Raw genomic sequence first — 24,036 nt, 5'->3', positions numbered from 1 at the left:
CAGGACTGAGTGACGGAACTGAACTGAACTGAAAATGTCAGAATATGTAAAAATGTTGTACTTACTTAACACAGTAAAAATAGTGGAAGTTTAAAGACTCTTCATGAATCCAAGCTGGGCCATGACTACTACTGTTGAGTTTACTCAGTGCACTAATTCCAAGTTTAGCGACCATCAGCAAACTGGCACCTCCAATTAAACCTGTGGGCATCAGTTTCCCAGAGTGGTAGAATCTCATTCCCATGATGCCAGCCAAGGTTCCAGATGTAACTAAGAAAACCTAAATGTTCCTTGGATCTTGAGACAGCTGATAGGCACCCAGGCCTGCTAAACTACCAAAGTGAAGCCGAGTAGCCAGGGATGGGACACTGTCTGCTTTTGCGTAGCTAGTGGGCCCCCTGGGAGCAACCAGTGCTGCATAACCCAAGTCCATATAAAGGCACTATTTTCTTTCACTCTGTCCAGACAGAAGATTAAACTAGGCCTGTACGTCCTTCCTGAAGGACTGCACTGGCTGACAGGAGTGCACATGCCTTGCGCTGGAGAGTTGCCAAAGTTCCTTTTTTTTTTTAGTGTTTATCTGTATTTATTTGGATGTGCCGGGTCTTATTTCGACGTGTGGGATCTTTTAGTTGTGGTATGTGAACTCTCAGTTGTGTCATGTGAGATCTAGTTCCCTGACCAGGGATCAGCCTGGGCCCCCTGCTTTGGGAGTTCAGAGTCTTAGCCGCTGGACCACCAAGGAAGTCCCCGAAGTTACCTTTGAAAATAAGACTACCCAAGACTGCTGGCGATCTCCTTTGGGCATCTTCCATTTCTTGGTCAAAGAGGATGGGCCACAGTTAAAGAATCTCCTAAACCCAGGGAGGATCCCCAAAGAATCAAAGGACCCCAAAGAATTTAGAGTCCTCATCTAGACTGTCAGATCTTGACTAGCTTGTGCTTATGTTGCAGTACCCGGCAAAGCCCCAAGATGGAGACAGAATGGCATAACCTTGAGAAGGATACTCAAGGTCTTCGATCTCCAACACGGTCCCCTTATGGATCAGAAAGAGTTCGCAAAATAGCAATGGATCTTTTAAAAACTATTCTTAACAAAGACCCAACACAGCCAAATCAATAAGTATTTTTTTTTAGGTGTGGAATCTATAAATATTCAGATAGATACAACTAACCTCTTCCCAAATTATCTCAATATCCACCACACAAGTCCTCACATTAATAGCAGAAGATCTAATCACCCAGGGGCTAACCATCCCCTGTGATATCAGAGAGACAGCAGTGCTGCTGCTGCTGCTAAGTCGCTTCAGTCATGTCCGACTCTGTGCGACCCCATGGACTGCAGCCTACCAGGCTTCTCCGTCCATGGGATTCTCCAGGCAAGAACACTGGAGTGGGTTGCCATTTCCTTCTCCAATGCATCAAAGTGGAAAGTGAAAGTGAAGTCGCTCAGTCGTGTCTGACTCTTAGCGATCCATGGACTGCAGCCTACCAGGCTCCTCCATCCATGGGATTTTCCGGGCAACAGTACTGGAGTGGGGTGCCATTGCCTTCTCCCAGAGACAGCAGTGAGCAATTCAGAAGAGAGATCTTAGTTCCCTGCCCGAGGAATTGAGCCTGGATATCTGAGCTTCCCTCATGGCTCAGATAATAAAAAATCTACCTGCAATGCAGGAGACCTGGGTTCGATCCCTGGGTCAGGAAGACCTCCTGGGAAGGCTACCCACTCCAGTATTCTTGCCTGGAGAATTCCATGAACAGAGGAGCCTGGCAGGCTACTGACCATGGGGTCCCAAATAATCAGACACAATTGATGGACTAACACTTTCAGTTTCAGCCTGGATGAAAACTAGGAATGGTTAGCCACCAGACCACCAGGGGCTAGGGTCTAGAAGCAAAGTGGCCCTGGATCTTTCCATTTGGAATCAACAATGTCTCAAAGAAGCAAAAACTGTAAAAACAAATACAAAGTTTATTATTAGAGACACAGCACAATGTATGGAAGAGCACACAGAGAAACCATTTAAGACTGAAGCAAGGCAGGAATATGCAGGAATACACTCCTGGAGAGAAAAGGGTACGGGCGTCTGCTGTAATGGCGAGGAGCCTAGTAAGTCACCACACACACTGAGAGGAGTGTGGGTGTCCTGAATGAGGAACAGGGACGCAGTAAAGAAGTGATTTAAATGCCTGATATAGGACAGTCCTTCTGGATCTTTGCTTACATTTGGCCAATTACTTTTGTTTCTTTTTTCACACTTGACTGGTCGTTGGACCCTTCCCAAGATACATGGGCAAATTTTTGCTAAGAAGAATACCGCCGTGGAGGCTTGTGGGTGCAGATCCACACTTATTATAGGCTGGGGCCCCTTCCTTTTTGGCCCCCTCCCTCTTTGACCCCCAAGAAGCCTTCCTGCGCATGTGCAGACAGTGAAGTCTTCCTTGACCTGGGGAGTGGGCACCTTATTTCTATACTTTAGCAGAGCTCAGCTTTTGCCACTAGTTTTGTCCTTGGAGTGTCTGGGTGAGAACAAAGCATCAGTTTTACTCCACTTGACAAATACCAAGTGTCTGACCCAGAGACCCATTGATGTCCTATCTCACCTGTACCAGACCCTGTGTGTGGCTGTTAGCATAACTGATGTCATCTTAGCCACCTCATGCGAAGAGTTGACTCATTGGAAAAGACTCTGATGCTGGGAGGGATTGGGGGCAAGAGGAGAAGGGGACGACAGAGGATGAGATGGCTGGATGGCATCACTGACTCGATGGAGTTGGTGATGGACAGGGAGGCCTGGCGTGCTGCGATTCATGGAGTAGCAAAGAGTCGGACACGACCGAGCGACTGATCTGATCTGGCCCTTAGCGTTTCTCCTGTTTTCTTGCTGACCCTACCCAGGACTGTACTGTGTAGTAAGTCATTTCTCTGTCATCGATAACTTTGTAGTTACTATCAATAGATATTCCTGAAAATCCCATGGCCGGAAGTGCCCAGTAGGCTACAGTCCATGGTGTCGCAAAGAGTTGGACACGACTGAGCGACTTCACTTTCCTTTCCTTTAATAATCATTAGGTCCAGGTGCTATGCTCTATTAGTCCCCAAACAATGATGAAAACCTTCCCTGGTGTATTCCCAGTCTCACAAGACTAGTTAAACATCCATAAATCGTAACTTATGAATGCATCTACCCCCATATTGTAGGTTAACTATAATAAATTGTCCCAGGAAGTCCCTGGCAGTCCAGTGGCTGGGACTTTGGGTTCTCACTGCTGAGGGCCAAGGTTCAATCCCTGTTCAGGAAACTGGGATCCTTCAGTCAGTGCAGGATGGCCAAAAAAATAAATAAATAAGTAATAAATATATATTTAAAAATTGTCCCTACGGTCCCTCATTTCTACTGCCTTCTCAGGATAAAACCTCTTTTCATACTCTTCAGAGCTGTTCTCTATCTGCTAAATGGAATGCAGTTTGACTTATGAATTGCTGATTAAAGTCCAGAGATCTTTAAAATTTACTTAATTTCGTTAACAGGAGGAAACATTGGAAGCTGTGGTCAGGAAGTTTGTGTGCCTGTGGACTGGGAATGAGCAACTACTCCTGGTTGTGGTGGTGATGAGGAAAGGGACTGCTGTGAACTCCCTTCGGTTTTGATTCCTCTCCTTGAAGGGGGCACCAGAGAGTAATGAGTCCTTTACAGCTCCTCCTGGGCAACCTGGTCAACTAAATCTTGCTGGTCCCTGATTGGACCCCCGGTTTTGATCCCGTTCTTCCCTGGGGGGAGGGAGCCCTGGAGGGAAGCCCTGCACACACATTGGGAGTGGGGGTAGGAAAACAGGACAAACTGATGGAACTCTGTGGCACGAACAGAAGACAGGCGTCCAGTGCCTTGGGTGGGGGTGTGTGGGGCCAAGCCCCTTGGGCTTCGCTCAGAGGCCTGCCAACAAGGCACTGGGGCCTGGGAGAAACAGAGACGCTGGCCCTCCCAGCTTCCTAGAGAGACCGAGAGGCCTGGGGCGGTGACGCGCGTGCGCGATACGGGCCAGCGAAGAAGTCGGCGTGGGGGCGACTGGTGCGGGCCGGGGCGTGCGGTCAGGGGCCTGAGCGTTTCGCGGCCGCGCGAGTCGGTGAGTCGGGTGACTGCGCGGGTGTCGGGGGCTGCGGTGTGGGCGCGGGGTTCCCGGGTTGGGGGGGCAGTGAGTGAGGCTCAGCCTGGAGGCTGCGACCCGAGGGGATCTGGCCTGGGAGCCTGACCCGCCGCGGTATCTGCCTGCTCTTCGTCGCCTGGGGCGCGAATTTGGAGCAGTGGTTTCGGTGTTTTATCACTTCTCCCAATTATGCAAACAAAGCGAACTGATTACAGGTAATTAGATGACTTGGGTGATTGTTAAGAAAAGTAGAAGTACCCGCAATTCGTTAATGTTTTTGTCTGGAGGCTTCTTGACCTTTTAAAATGTGTGCATAATTATGCAGACGCTTATACATGTACAAATATATTTTTTAAAAAGTGGGGTTGAAATAACTCTCCAGCAGTAAAATACTGCTTTTTAAAAAATATATAGTCCACATATTTTATTTTTAATTGATTAAAAAAATTTGAGGTGTAATCCACAGAGAACATCATGTTGGTTTTAGGGGTACAACATGTTTCCATATTTGTATAGTGCTACTTTTAAAAAGCTTTTTTTTTTAAGCATTATTGTGATAAAATACAGATGACATTTACCATATGTAATCATTGATCATTTAAGTCATTTTAAAGTGTAATTCAGTGGCATTAAGTACTTTCATCCTATTTTTGAAAACTATGATGTCGTCAACTTGTGGAATGCATTTGTTCATAAATTGGTTAAAATTGGAGCCAGCATTATGATACCACTGAGACATAATTTTGCAAGTATAATTAAAACATTTTTGTTTGCAGTTTATTTTCCATAGTACGCATTACATGATGATGTAAATGCTTAACAAGTGATATGTATTAGGTTGATTGTTTCTGGGTTCCAAATGAAAGAGTAATATATAAAATAGTTTTTAAACACAAGGTACAGCTGTAACCTAAAGCCACTCTTCTGTCTTCTCACTTACCTTGGCCTAAAAACTCAGAGAATGTTCACCTTCCTAAGAAAAAGTAGTGCCAGGAAAGAACCCCATTCTGTTTCAAGCTGTTTGCATTTCAAAACTGAAAACTCATGAATAGTAGGTGGGTTATTATGCACAGAAGTGTCAGAGAGCAGTTTGAGCTGTAATTTGATTTCAGGAATCTTTCCATTTATTATACCCGTGTGTGTAGTTGTGTGTGTTTTTGGGAGCTGATGAATGAGGCTACTTTACGTGTTCTTAAGATCGAGGAAAGACTAACAATTTTGGATGAGAAAAGCTAAAAAGATGGGAATGATAAACCGCTGTGTATACTTGTGAGGAAGGGAAACTGATAAAATCATGAAAAATAGAAACTGTGCCACTGTTAAGTTTTCGCTGGCTCCTAGTATCTCGAATTATTAATGCATGGGCAGTCTGATGTCACGCTCCTGAGCAGAAACACTGAAAGTGTGGTCAAATGTAGTGTTACTTTGTAGTCTTCAGTATTTTTAACACCTGAAAGGAGGTTCCTCTGGTGAGTCATCCTGTGCTTCCCAAGATTGAATTTTTGAGCTTACACTTTTCTTTCCCTGATCTTAGATCTCTTACCCTCCTTCAGGCCTTGTTTTATTTTACTGCATAGCACCTGATACTGTTTCTGTCTCATTGTCTATCTTCTCATAAGCTGCTCAAAGCAGTGTATTTTGTCTGCTTTATTGCCTACAGAGACCATAGTGTCTGGGATATAATAGGTGCTTAGTAAATGTTTGTTGAATCAATGAAAGAGTGAGTTCAAATTTTAGATAACACTTGACACAAGTTAATCCTTAGTATCTAAGATAGAAAAAAAATTAAGAAAAAGAGAAACAACTCATCTTCAATTTAAAAACCTTTTCATTTTGGGTAATTGTAGACTCACAGAGGGTGTCCGAAGTCTATAGAGTTCCTTTATATCTTTACCTGGTTTGCCTAAAGGTAGAACCTTGCATAAGCATAGTGCAGTCACCGAACCTGAGACATTTGCAGTGGTCCAGTACTGGTAATTAAAGTTCTGGTTTATCGAGAGCTCCTCACTGTCTTGCTGACATTCTTTTTCTGTTCCAGGATCCAGTCTAGGATCTCTCATTCCATTTAATTGTCATGTCTTCTAGCTCCCCTTCAGTCTGTGACAGCTCCTCAGTTTTACATGTTTTTCACAATCTTGACAATTTTGAAATATTTTGTATTTGTAATTTTAGAGTAATCCTCTCATTTGGTTTTGTCAGATGTTCTCCTTCGACTGAGGATGATGTCGATACGTCTTTGAACTGGTGATACTACTCTTAAAAAATATTAATGAAGTATAATTGCTTTAAATGTGGTTCTAGTTTCTGGTGTACAGCAAAGTGAATCAGGTCTGTGTATACATATTTCCCCTTCCTCTTGAGCCTCCCTCCTACCCTTGTGCTCTACAGTAGCATCCCACCAGCTATTTTACCCATGGAGTATATATATGTTAGTGCTCCCCTCTCAGTTCATCCTGTCCTCCCCTTCCCCTCCTGTGTCCACATGTTCATTCAGTGATACTACTCTTGACCCAGTATTTCTGCCAAGTATCAGCCCTGTAAAGTTACTGTCTGTCCTTTGTAATTAGCCATTATTTAGAGATAGACACCTTGAGACTGCATAGAAATATTCTTTCTTCTCAGCTTTCACCTAATTAGTGTTTCTTGGTGGATCTTGCCTGAGCCAGTTATTATTGTGCCGTCTTCTAGGTGCCTTTCATTTCCGTTCCTTCTGAATCTATGAACTGGCATTCTTTGTGAAAAGAGTTGTACCTTCTCTCCCATTTGTTTATTTACTTAATTATATCACTTACGTCAGTGTGTGATGTTGGGTATTTATTTTGGGGGTTTATTGAAGTGTGTTATTTATTTTGTGGTTTAAATTATTCTAACTTTGGCTATTGGGAGCTCTTTCAAATCAAAGCACCTGTTTCCCCTTACAAGTTCCCATCCTTTTTTGTGTCTTTCTCTGACTTTTTAAGGCGCCCAAGATACATCTTGTATTTTCATTTCCCCCAACCCTGGAATCAACCATTTCTGCAAGGATTCCTGGTTTCATTTATTATAGAATGGTACTGAGAAACCAAATTTTGGGCACTAGGTTGAGCTGATTTCTTAGTTAGCAAATTGGTGTAAATATTATTTTAACACTGAAATGCTGAAATTAAAAAAAAAAAAAAAAAAACCTTTATTTTTGTCTTTTCTGGCCATACCACGCTGTGTTGTATGTGGGGTTCCCTCATCAAGGATCAAACATCTGCCCCTTACATTGGAAGTGTGGGATCTTAACCACTGGATCACCAGGGGAGTCCTTGTTTTAGCATTTTAAATGTGTACCAGAAGCAGTCTTTCTTTAGTTTTTGATGGTTTTAGAAACTTGCTTGCTTATTATCAGTGTGTAAAATAAACCTTATGTACCCTCTCACTGGCAGGAAAACCATGAGAATAAGAGACTATGCAATGAGGATTTTAAGAGGAAATCAAAATGACTTCGTATTAAAACAAAATGACAGAAGAAAATGCCCCTGAAAAATGCTCATGTGATTGCTTGGGGTTTCCTGGGTTCTTTTCCAGGCCATTTTCACTTGGGAATGAAACTGAGTGAAGGGGTGAAGCTCTAGGGGAGAAGAGGCCTGATCCATCTCAGGTTCCTCCCCAGCTTGGGGGCTCACATCTTAAGTCAATGAATGAAGCTTTTCTTCTGTCCTCAAAAGCTGGTTGGGACCTGGGAGGAACCCTGAGGCATTAGGATACCTGAATTTAATTGGGCAGTTTCAGCTCACTGGCCTCCATCTTTACTTACTGTGCTGTGGGTCTTTCATTCAGACTTTGAAAGGCCCAGGAAGTCATTAGCTTTTATCCATGTTCATGGTTGCAGAGGCTGGGCTCAAAGGACTGTATTCTTTTGCCATATTCACAGCCAGTTGTCCTCATTTTTCTGCTGTTCCTTCTCATCGTCTCTTTACAAATACTTCACTGACCTCTTTGGACATTTCTACAGCAGCTGCTTCATAACAGGTCAGCTTGGAGGCTTATGTTTGGTGCTAATTTGACTGTACACCCTAGTTTTTAGAGATAGGTCAATTCTTTTTTTTTTTTTTTAATTAATTTATTATTTTTTTATTTTTTAACTTTACAATATTGTATTAATTTTACCATATATCAACATGAATCTGCCACAGGTATATATGTGTTCCCCATCCTGAACCCTCCTCCCTCCTCCCTCCCCGTACCAGGTCAATTCTTTGTATTTCCCACTGGGTGCATTTCTTCAGAATCTTTCTGTCTAGCCTCCAGTTCATTCTCTTGAGTCTCACTGCTAGATTTCTCTTCACCTGACCATTATTCTCTTCTCCAGTCTGTTCTGCACATTTGGCTGGGAAAGTCTCTGCCTCTTTATCTGACTCTCAGCTTCCTCCTGAACGGTTGTTGCTATTCCTGTTGGTGCTGCTGGGGCTCTGCAAGCCTGGAGCCTGCCCCTGACCCTCCGGAAGCACCTTTCCTCTTCAGTCTCCTCTTGTTGTGTCTTCAGGCCCCTTTTTGTAGGCCTGCAGTTCTGTACCTTAGCACTTCTCAGTTTGCCTCTGCTTTTGTTTTTTCTGTATATTTATTTTCTTTGTCCTGTCCCCTCCTTTCACTGCAAAGCTTCATCTCTCTGCTAGAGCTTTAGCCAGCTTCCTCTTCATGCGTGATCCCAAAGTAGTTCTTCATTTGACTGTCCATGTCCTTGTAGCAGCACCACCATTTCTTTTATCTGGATGATGGTGCTGGACAGAGGGAATATTGAATAATAGCCTCTGAACTGAGAACGAACTTTGAGACTGAAAAATGAAGCTGGCAACTCCTTGAAATGTAATTATGATGTTACTATAGGTACTTACATCAGGCAGTAGCTGTGGGTGCACAACCATCAAGAGGCATTTGAAGCTGAACTCATTGTGGCCAGAAGAGGCACGGGGGAATTTAAAGGGGCCAGGGTAAAGATAGAATCTGACTACTAAATGAGAAGCACATTTGCACAAGTGGAAACTGGGTTTCTCTTCCCCTCTGAGGTCTCATGAACATTATTCTTCATGGACCATTAACCATCTGGGACAGCACAATACATTCTCCCAGTTTTCATATCAGATGAAGGCAAGAATAAGAGCTGACAGGAAGTTATCTGGCTTGGGTGCATTCCTTATGAGTCGGGTTAAAGCTCAGAAAGGGAGCTGCTGCAGGTCTAAGATGGAGCTGACAAGATGAAGTCATTGTGGTCCAGCCACATAGATGGCATGCTTTCTTTGTCCCATTTCTGTCACTGGTCATCTATTTTGACAGTCCTAGAAATACTAGCTGAGTCTGTGTTTGGCTTTTGGCTGAAGTAATGATTTCTTTAAATTTTCTTAGCTTGGTGAGAGGTGGAGGGTACCACCCTTTCCGGCGAAGATGACCGTCGTCTGTGACTTGTGCACTGAGTAATGGGGCCACTTTACAACAGGTGCTAAGGCCTGCTGAGTGCCTCTGACTTCCATTGGAGGACAGAGGGAATGAAAAATGCCCATTGAACTGAGACGGTATCTTGAGACACCTAGGCAGGTGACTCCATGTAATCAATGGATCAGTGTATTAGAGAGTCGTCAACTCACATGGTGAGATCAGTTGGACACACTGGAAGCAGTTGCAGCTTCACTTTGTGCTGCTGAGGGGCCACTGGGACAGTTTTGTAGTTAACCTAGGGTGTGGGAGCATGTGCTTGGAAACAGGAAGTGCATTGCTAAATTAGGTTTTATGAATGGCTAACTAGTCTCGGAGGCAACGGAAGTACGTCAGTGAAGGTCTTCATCATTGTTTGGAGACTAACAGAGCATTGCAGCCGCCTAGAACTAACAATCCAAAAAAAAAGTGTCTGTTAACTTCAAAGCCCTTGATGACAGAAAAGTGACTTACCTTGTAGTACAGTCATAGGTAGGGTCAGTGGAGGGACGGGAGGAATTGAATGGGCCCGTGATGGTGTCAGTTATGCTAATAGCCATGCATACTTCTTTTCTTCTGATTTTTATATTCCTTTTCATTAATGGTTTATCACAAGATATTGAATATAGTTCTTTGTGCTATACACTGGGACCTTGTTTATCCCTTCTAAATGTAATGGTTTGCGTCTGCCAACCCCAAACTCCTGTCCATCCCTCTCCCTCTCTCCTTCCCCCTTAGCAACCCCAAGTGGTCTTTTTTCTGTGTCTATGAGTCAGTTTCTGTTTTGTAGGTAGACTCATTTGTGTCCTACTTTATTTTATTGTTTATTTTTGACTGTTCTGGGTCTTTGTGGCAGTACGGGCTTCTCTCTAGTGGCGGAGGGTGTTTGGGCTTTCGTTGGAGTGGCTTCTCTTGTGGAGCACAGGCTTGAGGACTCGAGATCTTCAGTACTTGTGGCTCCCAGGCTCTAGAGCACAGGCTCAGTAGTTCTGGTATTCAAGCTTAGTTGTTCTTCGGCATGTGGAATCTTCCAGACAGGGAATCAAACCTGTGTTCCCTGCATTGGCAGGCGGCTTCTTTACCACTGAGCCACCTGGGAAGTCCACTGGGTCATACTTTAGATTCCGCATACAAGTGATTCCGTGTGGCATTTGTCTTGGTGTGTCTGACTTAGTTCACTTAGTATGATCACGTCTAGTTGTATCCATGTTGCTGCAAATGGCATTCATTCATTGCTTTTTTATGGCTGAGTATTGTGTATATGTACCTCATCTTCTTTATCCATTCATCTGTCGATGGACATTTAGGTTGTTTGCATGTTTCGGCTATTATGAGCAGTGCTGCTTTGGACATAGGGGTACATCATGAATAGCTCTTTATAGGCTTTTTTTGGCTTTGTTTAGTTTTAACATGCTCTCTCTTGTTTTCTTTTGCATGTTGTGGTTTTGGGCAGCATTTTACTCTCTTTTGTTCTGTGCCTCAGTTGTCAATTTTTATCTGACATGTTCTCAGTTCAGCTTGCCTTCTTTGGTTTGGTTGTTGACTGAGTGGCTTAACTAGAACTAGGGTCAACTAGGTTTCTTTTTCCTTTTACAGTTGCTTGAGATCCACTTACAAGTTCCCTTCAAGGATGTGCAGCCTCTTCTGCTTAGTGGCCACCTTTCAGTCCAGGGTGCTAATACTCAGTTGCTTTCTTTCTTTTTTCGCTGCTCTCCTTGTGAGAGCTTAGTTTCCTGACCAGGGATTGAACCTGGGCCCAGCAGTGAAAACACTGAGTCCTAACCACTGGACCGCCAGGGAATTCCAGTTGCTTTGTTTTTTAAACAGAATTATTGATCACCTTGCTGATTATAGAAATAATGTTGAACGGTTTAGGAAATATAGAAAAATAGGAAGGGAAAACCCTCTAGTTATACTTGCCAGAGTAGATAACTGTGGAAAACACTTTGGTGGCCAAGGCTTGGGAACTTTTTTGTGTATAAGCAAGTGTGTTTTATTTTTAAGACATAAAAGAGTTCATAACTATAATTTCAAAAACTTAATTTATTTGGGGAAATTGGGAAAAGACAAAAAATATAAAGAAGAAACTAACTGGCAGGCAGTGCACAGAAGTAAACCTCTTCTTAGATTTTGGGATATTTGCATTCATTATTTTTGATGTACATTTTAGTAAAGAGACCTTGTATATAAATTTAAAAAATCAAATCACTGCAAATAAAGGCTCCTTTAACTGTTATTCCCAACCTCTCCACCTCCACTGTCAGTAAGTTTTTGTACATGCTTTTTTGGCCATTTAAAAATCTTTCAAGTGCTTATATGTACATCATACCTAGACATCAATTCAGTTCAGTCGCTCAGTCGTGTCCGACTTTTTGTGACCCCATGAATCGCAGCACGCCAGGCCTCCCTGTCTATCACCAACTCCCGGAGTTCACTCAAAATCACGTCCATTGCGTCAGTGATGCCATCCAGCCATCTCATCCTCTGTCGTCCCCTTCTCCTCCTCCCCCTAATCCCTCCCAGCATCAGAGTCTTTTCCAGTGAGTCAACTCTTTGCATCAAGTGGCCAAAGTGTTGGAGTTTCAGCTTTAGCATCAGTCCTTCTGGTGAACACCCAGGACTGATCTCCTTTAGGATGGACTGGTTGGATCTTCTTGCAGTCCAAGGGACTCTCAAGAGTCTTCTCCAACACCACAGTTCAAAAACATCAGTTCTTCGGCACTCAGCTTTCTTCACATTCTAGCTCTCACATCCATACATGACCACTGGAAAAACCATAGCCTTGACTGGACGGACCTTTGTTGGCAAAGTAATGTCTCTGCTTTTTAATATGCTGTCTAGGTTAGTCATAACTTTCCTTCCAAGGAGTAAGAGTATTTTAAGTTCATGGCTGCAGTCACCATCTGCAGTGATTTTGGAGCCCCAAAAAATAAAGTCTGCCACTGTTTCCACTGTTTCCCCATCTATTTCCCATAAAGTGATGGGACCAGATGCAATGATGTTAGTTTTCTGAATGTTGAGCTTTAAGCCAACTTTTTCACTCTCCTCTTTCACTTTCATCAAGAGGCTCTTTAGTTCCTCTTCATTTTCTACCACGAGGGTGGTGTCATCTTCATATCTGAGGTTACTGATATTTCTCCCGGCAATCTTGATTCCAGCTTGTGCTTCTTCCAGCCCAGCGTTTCTCATGATGTACTCTGCATATAAGTAAAATAAGCAGGATGACAATATACAGCCTTGACATACTCCTTTTCCTATTTGGAACCAGTCTGTTGTTCCATGTCCAGTTCTAACTGTTGCTTCCTGACCTGCATATAGGTTTCTCAAGAGGCAGGTCAGGTGGTCTGGTATTCCCATCTCTCTTTTTTTTTTTCTCATTAAACTTTTTTTAATGGGTCTCAAATTCTGTGACAGATTTTTGGTCAAGTTGTTTTCATTAAAAAGTACTGATTTTAAAAACTAATAACTTAAACTGCCACACACAAAACCTATGGTCCACAAAAACATTCTCCTTTCCTTCTGAAGGTTTTACGATGCATTGTTATCATTAACCAGTCTTTTACTATTAAACTTAAATGGCCAATTGAGACAAACAGTTCTGAGACCGTTCTTCCACCACTGATTAAGACTGGGGTGGCAGGTATTGGGGATAATATTCATTTAGCCTTCTGAGCTTTCTGGGCAGACTTGGTGACCTTGCCAGCTCCAGCTGCCTTCTTGTCCACTGCTTTGATGACACCCACAGCGACTGTCTGTCTCATGTCACGCACAGCAAAACGGCCCAGGGGAGGATAATCAGAGAAGCTCTCGACACACATGGGCTTGCCAGGAACCATATCAACGATGGCAGCGTCACCAGATTTCAAGAATTTAGGGCCATCTTCCAGCTTTTTCCCAGAACGACGATCAATCTTCTCCTTTAGCTCAGCAAACTTGCAAGCAATGTGAGCTGTGTGACAATCCAGCACAGGTGCATATCCAGCACTGATTTGGCCTGGATGGTTCAAAATAATCACCTGAGCTTTGAAGCCAGCAGCTTCCATGGGTGGATCATTTTTGCTGTCACCAGCCACATTGCCATGACGGACATCTTTGACAGACACGTTCTTGACATTAAAGCCCACATTGTCCCCAGGTAGGGCTTCACTCAGTGCTTCATGGTGCATTTCTACAGACTTCACTTCAGTTGTTACATTGACTGGAGCAAAGGTGACCACCATGCCAGGTTTGAGAACACCAGTCTCCACACGACCCACAGGGACAGTACCAATACCACCAATTTTATAGACATCCTGGAGAGGCAAACGCAAGGGTTTGTCAGTTGGGCGAGTTGGTGGCAGAATGCAATCCAGAGCTTCAAGCAGGGTGGTTCCACTGGCATTGCCGTCCTTACGGGTGACTTTCCATCCCTTGAACCATGGCATATTAGCACTTGGTTCTAGCATGTTGTCACCATTCCAGCCAGAAATTGGCACAAATGCTACCGTGTCGGGGTTGTAGCCAATTTTCTTAATGTAGGTGCTGACTTCCTTAACAATTTCTTCGTATCTCTTCTGGCTATAGGGTGGCTCAGTGGAATCCATTTTGTTAACGCCAACAATTAGTTGTTTCACACCCAGGGTGTAAGCCAGAAGGGCATGCTCACGGGTCTGCCCGTTCTTGGCGATACTGGCTTCAAATTCCCATCTCTTTCAGAATTTTCCACAGTTTATTCTGATCCACACTGTCAAGGGCTTTGGCATAGTCAATAAAGCAGAAATAGATGTTTTTCTGGAACTCTCTTGCTTTTTCCATGATCCAGCAGATGTTGGCAATTTGATCTCTGGAAATCTGGAAGTCACGGTTCACGTATTGCTGAAGCCTGGCTTGGAGAATTTTGAGCATTACTTTACTAGCATGTGAGATGAGTGCAATTGTGCGGTAGTTTGAGCATTCTTTTGCATTGCCTTTCTTCGGGATTGGGATGAAAACTGACCTTTTCCAGTCCTGTGGCCACTGCTGAGTTTTCCAAATGTGCTGGCATATTGAGTGCAGCACTTTCACAGCATCATCTTTCAGGATTTGGAATAGCTCAACTGGAATTCCATCATCTCCACTAGCTTTGTTCATAGTGATGCTTTCTAAGGCCCACTTGACTTCACATTCCAGGATGTCTGGCTCTAGGTGAGTGATCACACCATCGTGATTATCTGGGTCGTGAAGCTCTTTTTTGTACAGTTCTCCTGTGTATTCTTTCCACCTCTTCTTAATATCTTCTGCTTCTGTTAGATCCATACCATTTCTGTCCTTTATCAAGCCCATCTTTGCATGAAATGTTCCCTTGGTATCTCTAATTTTGTTGAAGAGATCTCTAGTCTTTCCCATTCTGCTGTTTTCCTCAATTTCTATGCATTGACCACTGAGGAAGGCTTATCTTATCTCTTATCTTATCTCTTCTTGCTATTCTTTGGAACTCTGCATTCAGATGCTTAAATCTTTCCTTTTCTCCTTTGCTTTTCACTTCTCTTTTTTTCACAGCTATTTGTAAGGCCTCAGCAGACCGCCATTTTGCATTTCTTTTCCATGGGGATCGTCTTGATCCCTGTTTCCTGTACAATGTCACGAACCTCCGTCCATAGTTCTTTAGGCAACTGTCTATCAGATCTAGTCCCTTAAATCTATTTCTCACTTCCACTGTATAATCATAAGGGATTTGATTTAGGTCATACCTGAATGGTCTAGTGGTTTTCCCTACTTTCTTCAATTTAAGTCTGAATTTGGCAATAAGGAGTTCATGGTCTGAGCCACAGTCAGCTCCCGGTCTTGTTTTTGCTGACTGTATAGAGCTTCTCCATCTTTGGCTGCAAAGAACATAATCAATCTGATTTCGGTGTTGACCATCTGGTGATGTCCACGTGTAGACTCTTCTCTTGTGTTGTTGGAAGAGGGTGTTTGCTATGACCAGTGCATTCTCTTGGCAAAACTCTACTAGCCTTTGCCCTGCCTCATCCTGTACTCCAAGGCCAAATTTGCCTGTTACTCCAGGTGTTTCTTGACTTCCTACTTTTGCATTCCAGTCCCCTATAATGAAAAGAATATCTTTTTTGGGTGTTAGTTCCAAAAGATCTTATAGTTCTTCATAGAACCATTCAACTTCAGCTTCTTCAGTGTTACTGGTTGGGGCATAGGCTTGGATTACCGTGATATTGAATTGTTTGCCTTAGAAACGAACAGAGATCATTCTTTCATTTTTGAGATTGCATCCAAGTACTGCATTTCGGACTCTCTTGTTGGATATGATGGCTACTCCATTTCTTCTAAGGGATTCCTGCCCACAGTAGTAGATATAATGGTCATCTGAGTTAAATTCACCCATTCCAGTCCATTTTAGTTCTCTGATTCCTAGAATGTTGACGTTCACTCTTGCCATCTCCTGTTTGACCACTTCCGGTTTGCCTTGATTCATGGACCTGACATTCCAGGTTCTTCTGCAATATTGCTCTTTACAGCATCAGACCTTGCTTCTATCACTGGCCACATCCACAACTGGGTATTGCCTTTGCTTTGGCTTCATCTCTTCATTCTTTCTGGAGTTATTTCTCCACTGATCTCCAGTAGCATATTGGATACCTACTGACCCGGGGAGTTCATTTTTCAGTATCCTATCATTTTGCCTTTTCATACTGTTCATAGGGTTCTCAAGGCAAGAATACTGAAGTGGTGTGCCTTTCCCTTCTCCAGTGGACCACATTCTGTCAGACCTTTCCACCATGACCCGCCCTTCCTGGGTGGCCCCACATGGCATGGCTTAGTTTCATTGAGTTAGACAAGGCTGTGATCTGTGTGATCAGATTGTTTAGTTTTCTGTGATTATGGTTTCAGTGTGTCTGCCCTCTGATGCCCTCTCGCAACACCTACCGTCTTACTTGGGTTTCTCTTACCTTGGACGTGGGGTATCTCTTCAGGGCTGCTCCAGCAAAGCGCAGCCGCTGCTCCTTACCTTGGACGAGGGTTATACCCTCACGGCCACCCCTCCTGATCGTGAACGTGGAGTAGCTCCTTTCGGCCCTCCTGCGCCCACTCCTTGGACGTGGGGTTGCTCCTCCCGGCTGCTGCCCCTGACCTAGGCATACTTATATGTAAATAGAATTTAAGGTTTTTTCCTCCAGCTACGTCTAGGGTGTTGTTTTTAACTTAGTTTATGTTTTCTATGTTTGTCGGGAAAAACAGCAAATTGAGGTGCAACTTCTCTCTTGCATAGCACTGTAATACTAGCCTCTGGCTGAGGACATATTCTTGCAAAGAAATTGAATCCTCACAGCCTCTGCTGTACTTCCAGCCTTTTGAGGGACTGTCTTTCCTGGTTTGGTGTTTATACCTCTCTTTTCTTCTTAAGTGCATGTGTCAGTGGCCCCCCATGCTCACCCCGCTTTCTGTATTTCAGAAGAGGGATCAAGGTCCTACTCTATTATGAAGTGAAGTGAAGTGAAAGTCGCTCAGTCATGTACAACTCTTTGTGACCCCCATGGACTGTCCATGGAATTCTCCAGGTCAGAATACTAGAGTGGGGAGCCTTTCCCTTCTCCAGGGGATCTTCCCAACCCAGGGATCGAACCCAGGTCTCCCATATTGCAGGCAGAATCTTTACCAGCTGAGCCACAAGGGGAGCCCAAGAATACTTGAGTGGGTAGCCTATCCTTTATCTAGGGCATCTTCCTGATCCAGGAACTGAACTGGGGTCTCCCGCATTGCAGGCGGATAATTTACCAGCTGAGCTATCAGGGAAGCGCATGTTTTCTTCTCTTGCTTTAAGTAAACTGTGTCACTAGAGCCTACTGTGTGTTTTGTCTGTTCGCAGCAACTTAAAATTATGCTCTGGTCTCTTCTGTGGTTGGCACTTATCTGCTTTTTAACCTTAGCTGCACAGCCTGACCACCCAGTCAACAGTGAAACAATTGTATTATTGCTTAAGGGTCTAGTACAGTCTTTTAAATTATTGTATGGTGTTTCAGTCTGTAAATTGCTGCACTTTTATTTAGTTGTATTGATGGACAAATAGGTCATTTCCAATATTATGTTATTACAGAGAGTACTCTAGTATGCAAATGCCTGAATACCTGTACAGTGCTTTTCCAGGGAGCTTCCTAGAAGTGACTTTTCAGGGGCATAAGTAACATGACATTTTAGGTCTACTGCGTACTTTCAAACTACCTTTCCTGGTGGCATTTTACCTTTTCACGTCTTTCCATTGGTTTGTGCTTTTGTTCTTTTTTCTTTTTTTTGAGCAAGGGTGTTAAAATACAGAGATCTAGTCATATGTCACCTATTTCCTTTGATTTTTAATAAGTCCTTGGTTACCCTAGGATTCTTATTACTTTTTTATATTTGTTTTTGAAGTTAAGTCTTTAGTTAGAATTTTGTTTTTGTGTGTGAATCCCCTGTGAATACTGAAGGACAGTTGTATCTGTCTATTTAGGAATGGAGTTGCCAGTATTAATAGTAACTGGATGTTTAGCTTAATGATGAGACTATTTTCCAGTGTAGTTGCACAGTTTACATTCCCACCAGCAGTGTATGAGTGTTCCAGTATCTGTCTTCACGTCCCTACCAGCATATATTGTTTTCTGACGTTTTGATTCTAGCCATCCTAGTGGATGTGAAGTGGTGTTTTATTGTGGTATTGATTTGTTTTTCTCTGATGACTATTGTTGTTGAGTATCCTTTGTGTTTTTCAGCCATCTTTATATTTTCTTTGGAGAAAAGATGCTTTGTCCAATTTTACTTCTGTTGTCTTTTTATTATTGAATTGTAAGTTATTTATTTTTTCTAGTGACAAGTCCCTTATGAGATATATGATTTGCACATTTTTTTCCCTCTCTGTGGATTGGCCTTTCACTTTCTTCATGTGCCCTTTGAAACACAAGAATTTTAAATTCAGATGAAGTCCAATTTATCTATTTTTTCGTTTCTTTTTTTGCATGTGGTAGAATCTATTGACTAATCTGTTGTCACAAAATATTGCACTTAAGAGTTTATGATAAGAATATTATAGTTTTAGCATCTGATGTTTAGGTCTTTGATCCATTTTGAGTTAACTTTGGTATACCATCTTATCCAACTTTATTCCATTCATGTAGATATATAGTTGTCCACGTACCATTTACTGAGAAGACTATTCTTACCCCATTTGAGTGGTCTTGGTACACTTGTTAAAACTAAATAGACCATAGATATATGGGTTAGTTTTGGACTCTTAGTTATTTTTCATTGATCTATATGTCTGTCATTATGCCGGTACCATGGTGTCTTGATGCTTTTTTATAAAGTATGTGCTCAGTTGCTAAGTCGTGTCTGACTCTCTGTGACGCCATGGACTGCCACATTCCTCTATTCATGGGATTTTTGAGGCAAGAATACTGGAATGAGTTGCTGTTTCCTCCTCCAGGGAATCTTCCCAACCTAGGGATCAAACTCATGTCTCCTACGTCTCTTGCTTTGGCAGGCGGATTCTTCACCACTGAGCCACTTGGGAAGCCTTTTTTTATAAAGAAGGTAATGAAATTTGTCATTTGAATCTTCCAACTTACTCTCTTTATTTTTAGTGATTCGATTTTTTAAATAGATTATTCTCACTCAAAGCTATTATAAAATATTGCTGTAGTCCCTGTGCTGGGCAATATATGCTTGTAGCTTATTTTATATATAGTAGTTCATATCTCTTAATCCTCTACCTTTATCTTGCCCCTCCACCCCTCCCTCTCCCAGTTGGTAACCACTAGTTTGTTCTGTTTCTGTTTGGTTAATTCATTTGTTTGTTTCATTTTTTAGATTCTATATTATATTTTAATTTTCTAGAGCCCATATTTTTTAGACTCCATATTTACGTGATAACATACAGTATTTTTTTTCTGATTTATTTCACTAAGCATAATGCCCTCCAGGTCCAACCATGTTGCAGATGGCAAAATTTCATTCTTTTTTAGGTTGAATCATACTCTACATCTTCTTTATCCAGTCATCTGTTAATGGACTTGGATTGCTTCCATGCCTTGGCTATTTTTATAATGCTGGTATGAGGATTGGGGTGTATTTATCTTTTTAAATTAGTGTTTTTGTTTTCTTTTTAAGTTTTTATTCATTGATGGCTGTGCTGGGTCTTCATTGCTGCACACAGGCTTTCTCTAGTTGTGGCGAGTGGGGGCCACTTTCTAGTTGCAGTGCTCGGATTCCTCCTTCGCAGCGGCTTCTGTGGTTGTGGAACATGGGCTCTGGGCGGTGCTGGCTTCAGTAGTTGTGATACATGGGCTCAGTAGCTGTGGTACATGGGCTTCGTTGTCCCGAGGCATTTGGGATCTTCCCAGACCCGAGATGGAACCCGTGCCCTCTGCACTGGCAGGCCAGTTCTTAGCCACTGGACTACCAGGGAAGTCCCCAACTTAATCTTTTTCAAGACTGCGTTGTGTATTGTGTGGGTCTCTTGAGTCTCCATATGTTAGGATTAGCTTTTCAGTTTCTGTAAGGAAGCCAGCTGGGATTCTGATAGGGATGTTTTGGAATCTATGGATTAATTTGGACAGTTCAGTTCAGTCGCTCAGTCATGTCTGACTCTTTGCAACCCAATGGACTGCAGTACGCCAGGTACCAACTCCCGGAGCTTACTCAAACTCAAGTCCATTGAGTCGGTGACGCTGTCATCTTAATAGTGCTTTGTGTTGATCCATGAACACAGGATGTCTTTTCATGTATTTAAACCTTTAATTTCTTCTAGCAGTGTTTCGTTGTTTTCAGAGTATAAGTTTTGTTCTTTTGTTAAATTTATTTCTAAGTATTTTATTCTTTTTCATGTAATTGTGAATGGAATTGTTTTCTTTAATTTTGTTTTCGGTTCATTTCTATTATGTAGAAACAGCCATTGTTTTTTTAAAGAAAAAATTTTTTTCTTCCAGTTTTATTGGAATATAATTGACATACAGCACTCTATAAGTTTAAGGTAGACAACATAATGATTTGACAGAGGTACATCATGAAATGATTGTCACAATAAGTTGAGTACACATTCATCATCTCATTTAGATAGAAAATTAAAGAAATAGAAAAGTTTTTTTTCTTGTGATGAAAATTCTTAGGATTTTCATCTTCCTAGCAATTTTTATATATAATGTACAACAGGGTTATTTATATTTATCATGTTGTACATTATATCCCTAGTACTTGTTTGTCTCATAAGTGAAAGTTTGTACCTTTGATTGCCTTCATCCAGTGGTCCCCGCCCCTGCCTTTGGTAACCACAAATATCCCTTTTCCTGGTATGCTTGATCTTGACAGGCTCCACTATGCAAATGTTCATAGGCCCTTTTCTCATAAATCCAAAGATGATCTAACAGCATCTGCTTGCACCTTCCTTCTCACATCTTTCCTGAATGGTAACAGTGATTATTTCAGTCTCTCGCCAGTGACTTCTGATGTCCCAGCAAATGGCGTTGTCCCCAGCGGTGCTGAACAGATACTCCCAAGGGCCCAGCAGTGATAGCCACAACTAATGCAGACTTGGTAGCACTCTGCTGGGAAGACCTTGAACAGGAGTGATGCCTCCAGGCAGGTGGTACGCTGTCCATCCAGCTCAGGCCAAAGCTTCCAGGGAGCGAGGACGCCTTCAGATGGTAAAGAAGGAAGAAGAGGATGAAAGCTACACTTCAGTGCCGGCTGCCAGACCACAGACACTCAACCGTCCTGGCCAGGAGCTGTTCCGCCAGCTCTTCAGGCAGCTTCGCTACCACGAGTCTTCTGGGCCTCTGGAGACCCTGAGCCGGCTCCGGGAGCTATGCCGCTGGTGGCTGAGGCCAGATGTTCTCTCAAAGGCCCAGATCCTCGAGCTGCTGGTGCTGGAGCAGTTTCTGAGCATCCTGCCAGAGGAGCTCCGGACCTGGGTGCAGCTGCATCACCCTGAGAGTGGTGGGGAGGCTGTGGCCTTGCTGGAAGAGCTTCAGAGGGACTTTGATGAGACACCGTGGAGGGTGAGTGTGAGACAGTGTGCGGCGCCCAGTGAACTCTGCCAGTGAGTCCACTTGTGGGGGGAGGGGCTGGACTTCTGAACCCTCACCACGGAGGAGTTCACGGGAAGCCTTCCCTGCTCATTCCATGGCACCGGAACAGAAAAGAACTGGACCCTCAGCCAAGGACCGTTTAGCAGGCAGCTCCTTCCTCCTTCGCAGGGGAATATAAGCTCCAGGAAGAAGAGGGTCTGCAAGTATCCAAAATAACAGTAATGAGGTTTTGGACACATTGACTTACACAAAGTGTATCTCCACATACCTAACTTGACTTGCTACCCATGTGTAAAGTGGAGGTTATCTCTTGCTCAGAAGTAGGAAAGTTAGTGTCAGGATCCTTGGTTTCTAAATACATATTGATGAGACCTAGAAGAGCAGTCTACATGTGTCATCTTATCTCTTTCTCAGTAAACTTTTGAAGATTTGTTCTGTGCGGGGAGATGGGATAGATGAATGGTGAGGGGCAGCCTGGGGCTAGGAACATCCTTGAGTGCCTGCCATGGGCCCGTCCTGCGCTTGGTGCTGGGGGACGGAGCTGACAGTCCCGGGGCTGGCAGCGGAGCGGCGAAGCAGTTCAAGTGCACCCGTGAGCTCCTCTGCCCCACACAGGCCCGCCTCTCGGTGCTTCTCCTACCTTTGAGGTTTTTGTGTTTAAGGAGTATTTTATCATTTTTGTAGGCTTTTAAAAATTTTTATATAATGTGTGTAATTCTTCATATATGATTCATTCATGCATAAATGAAGGTTATGTTTAAGATTTATGAAACAAAAGTTTAAGACACTTTTCCCCTAAAAGTAAAATAAAAATTGGATCAATAAATCCTCTGAATGTGGTCTCTGACATGGTCTACCAGCAGTATATGGTAACAGATGTTAAAAGAGAAAACCTCTTTGCTCAGTATTGGGTACTATTTTTTAAAATCTGAAAGAACATTTATAATTTTTACCAAAAACAATGAGATGTTCAAAATGACCTAAAGATAACTTTTAAAGCAAATAAGGTACACAGTAGGTACAAAATTGTGGCTCGAGTATATTCAAATCAGGTAGGACAAAGTGTGTGGTTTAAAAATCGATGAAAACATAGTCAAATGAGCAGAAAGGGGTTATCTGGTTGAAAGTTAGTTAGGAATTTGAAAACAGAAAACAGGCTGGTAAAAAGCCTACCAAATTCTAAAAAATGAGCAGAAATACTCAAGATGCATATAAAATTACAGAATCCCCTTATAGTTTATCAGACTTACCAAAATGTGAGAAACTGGTGCCTGAGAGTTTGTCCTTAAAGTCATTTGTGCTGTTGTTGCTTTATTTTCCCTTTGGTGGGATTTGGGAGGAATAGGAGATAAATTGCTATGATGGCTGTATCCTCTTCAGGCTGTAGCTGTGTCTTAGATATTTGATGGCCTCAGGCTAAGATCCATCCAAATCAGTACAGAGAATGTTTTGGCCACAGGACCAGAAAAACCTAAAGTTCATTGACTGCAGCTTCCTATGCTCACTTCTGTGTCAGGAGTAGCCTTACTTCGAGAGACCAGGACTTTTGAAGTCCCAGCACAAAGGCTGCATCTCCAGGTCTCGGCTTGCGTGGGCACTGCCCATTTTTTTTGCTCCTGAGACCTTTTCTTGTGTGCGTCTATAGCTGGCACTCACAGTTAGCATTGCTGCTCCAGTGGTATTATTCTTTCACTCAGGTTTACAGTCTGGGAGTCTTGCTGCCTTTTTGAGGTCACTTGGCATAGTATTACCTAGAGCAGTGTCTGACACTTGGTAGATATTATCCGGCTGCATCTCTGCTGTCAACCATTATCAGTTTACCTCTCAGGGAGGAATCTCTTCTCTCATTTCTAAGTTCCAGGCCAGGGGTGGGGCTGAGGGCTAGGGGGCAGGTATCACTGTAGCACCCAAGGTTGGAACAGCAGTACTGTCACTGACCAACCAGGCGCTTTCCTGTGTCGAGTGAGAATCCGGCTCTACCTGTCTCTGCATGGCCCTTATTAGAGCCCAGGGAGGTGGAGGGGTGAGGGGGATCCTTCCTGGGCTTTCTGGTCCTCCTTTCTGTTCTGCCTGTAGGTAATAAAGGGCCCAGCTCACCGTTTCCTGGGCCTCTGCCTTTTAGAGATCAGCCGGGTGGCCTGTTCTCTGCGTGTGCTTTCTGATTCCTACAGGGATCCTCTCACAACATTTTCTTCTTGCCAGGACCCAGCCCCTGCCCAGAGCCCAGATGTGCATTGGATGGGCACAGGAGCCCTGCGAGCCGCACAGATATGGCCCCCTGCTTCACCTCTCAGGAGCGGCTCGGCTCTGGGGGACCACCTGCAGCCTCCCTATGAAATAGGAGTGCGTGACTTCCTGGCTGGGCAACCCGGTACTTGCTGCCCGGCTCTAAGATCCCAGCCTGTGCCACACTTCCCGAACCTCCTATGATACC

At 43.3% G+C, this 24,036-nt stretch overlaps 1 protein-coding gene and 1 pseudogene across 4 annotated transcripts in view; one reads left to right on the top strand and one right to left on the bottom strand.

The window, feature by feature from the left end:
* The window catches only part of ZNF445 (zinc finger protein 445), a 61,893-nt gene that overhangs the window by 27,833 nt on the left and 10,024 nt on the right, over positions 1 to 24,036 (top strand). The window contains exons 1-4 of one of the 4 annotated variants that reach the window (XM_005907047.2): positions 4,025 to 4,125; positions 19,061 to 19,110; positions 21,001 to 21,572; positions 23,805 to 23,973. In XM_005907047.2, coding sequence (XP_005907109.2) covers positions 21,144 to 21,572; positions 23,805 to 23,973 — 598 coding nt within the window. In that variant the 5' untranslated portion in view covers positions 4,025 to 4,125; positions 19,061 to 19,110; positions 21,001 to 21,143. Of the gene's footprint in view, positions 1 to 3,987; positions 4,126 to 19,060; positions 19,111 to 21,000; positions 21,573 to 23,804; positions 23,974 to 24,036 lie in introns of those variants that run through there. The other 3 variants (XM_070359821.1, XM_070359820.1, XM_070359822.1) reach the window with 3 other exon arrangements.
* Positions 13,156 to 14,266, bottom strand: LOC138984666 (elongation factor 1-alpha 1 pseudogene; annotated as a pseudogene).

Source organism: Bos mutus, chromosome 22 (genome assembly GCF_027580195.1).
Source record: "Bos mutus isolate GX-2022 chromosome 22, NWIPB_WYAK_1.1, whole genome shotgun sequence".
In the NCBI taxonomy this organism is placed as follows: Eukaryota; Metazoa; Chordata; class Mammalia; order Artiodactyla; family Bovidae; genus Bos; species Bos mutus.
The sequence above is the reverse complement of the archived record's forward strand: the minus strand, read 5'-3'. Positions and strand labels throughout refer to the sequence as shown.